Raw genomic sequence first — 1032 nt, forward strand, 5'->3', positions numbered from 1 at the left:
CAGTGCTTTTATGTCATATGTACAGTGCTTTTAAGTTATATTTATAATTATATATCGCAACTGTAAATATTTTCAAAACACTGTTTTATACACTTCTGTTGGGTCTAAAATCGAATACGAATCCAATCGAACACTATCTACTAGATCGATTTAATTTTTAATAATGGTATTTAATACCTCCGCAAAAATTTTAGATAGCAAGCCTTGTTTATTGTGTTATCTTTCAAAGTAATATTTTAACAAAATCTCCTATTTCACTATATGTGAACTTTATATTATTTTTCTTGTAATTAGGTTTTTTCTGTTAGAATAAAAAATGATAAATCCGTTTAGGTCAAGGTCAGGAAATCGTGGCTGAAAAAGCAATGGAAATTTCTGCTGAAAAGGGGCATTGGGTAGTATTGCAAAACATACACTTGGTTAGAAAATGGCTACCAGCATTAGAAAAATATCTAGAACGGTTTGCTGAGGGGTCGCATGCAAACTACAGAGTATTTATGAGTGCGGAACCAGCATCAACGCCAAGTGCTCATATAATTCCTCAGGTATCAACATGTTTCAATACGAGTAAAGTTCATATATTCAAAATGCATATTTTAGGGTATTCTTGAGTCGTCAATAAAAATAACGAATGAACCACCAACGGGGATGCAGGCGAATTTGCACAAAGCCCTTTCGAATTTTAACCAAGAAACCTTGGAGCAGTCCGGAAAGGAAGCCGAATTCAAAGTCATATTGTTTTCCTTGTGTTACTTTCATGCTGTTGTAGCAGAACGTAGGAAGTTTGGACCACAAGGTTGGAACAAAATCTATCCATTCAATGTGGGCGATCTGACCATTAGCGTTTTTGTACTCTTTAACTATCTAGAAGCAAATTCGAAAGTACCATGGGAAGATTTAAGATATTTATTTGGAGAAATCATGTACGGTGGTCATATAACAGATGATTGGGACAGAAGACTTTGCATCACGTACTTGGAAGAATTGCTACAACCAGATTTGGTAAATCTAAAAACGTTATTTATTGTCTGA

At 34.4% G+C, this 1032-nt stretch overlaps 1 protein-coding gene across 1 annotated transcript; it reads left to right on the plus strand.

The window, feature by feature from the left end:
* The first annotated feature begins 365 nt into the window (after positions 1-365).
* Positions 366-1032, plus strand: LOC108914045 (dynein beta chain, ciliary-like). Its single transcript, XM_018719740.1, has 2 exons — positions 366-545; positions 601-1032. The coding sequence occupies exons 1-2, from the start codon at positions 366-368 to the stop codon at positions 1030-1032; spliced, it is 612 nt and encodes a 203-aa protein (XP_018575256.1).

The sequence above is a fragment of the Anoplophora glabripennis genome, unplaced genomic scaffold, assembly GCF_000390285.2.
Source record: "Anoplophora glabripennis isolate ALB-LARVAE unplaced genomic scaffold, Agla_2.0 scaffold1107, whole genome shotgun sequence".
NCBI lineage: Eukaryota > Metazoa > Arthropoda > Insecta > Coleoptera > Cerambycidae > Anoplophora > Anoplophora glabripennis.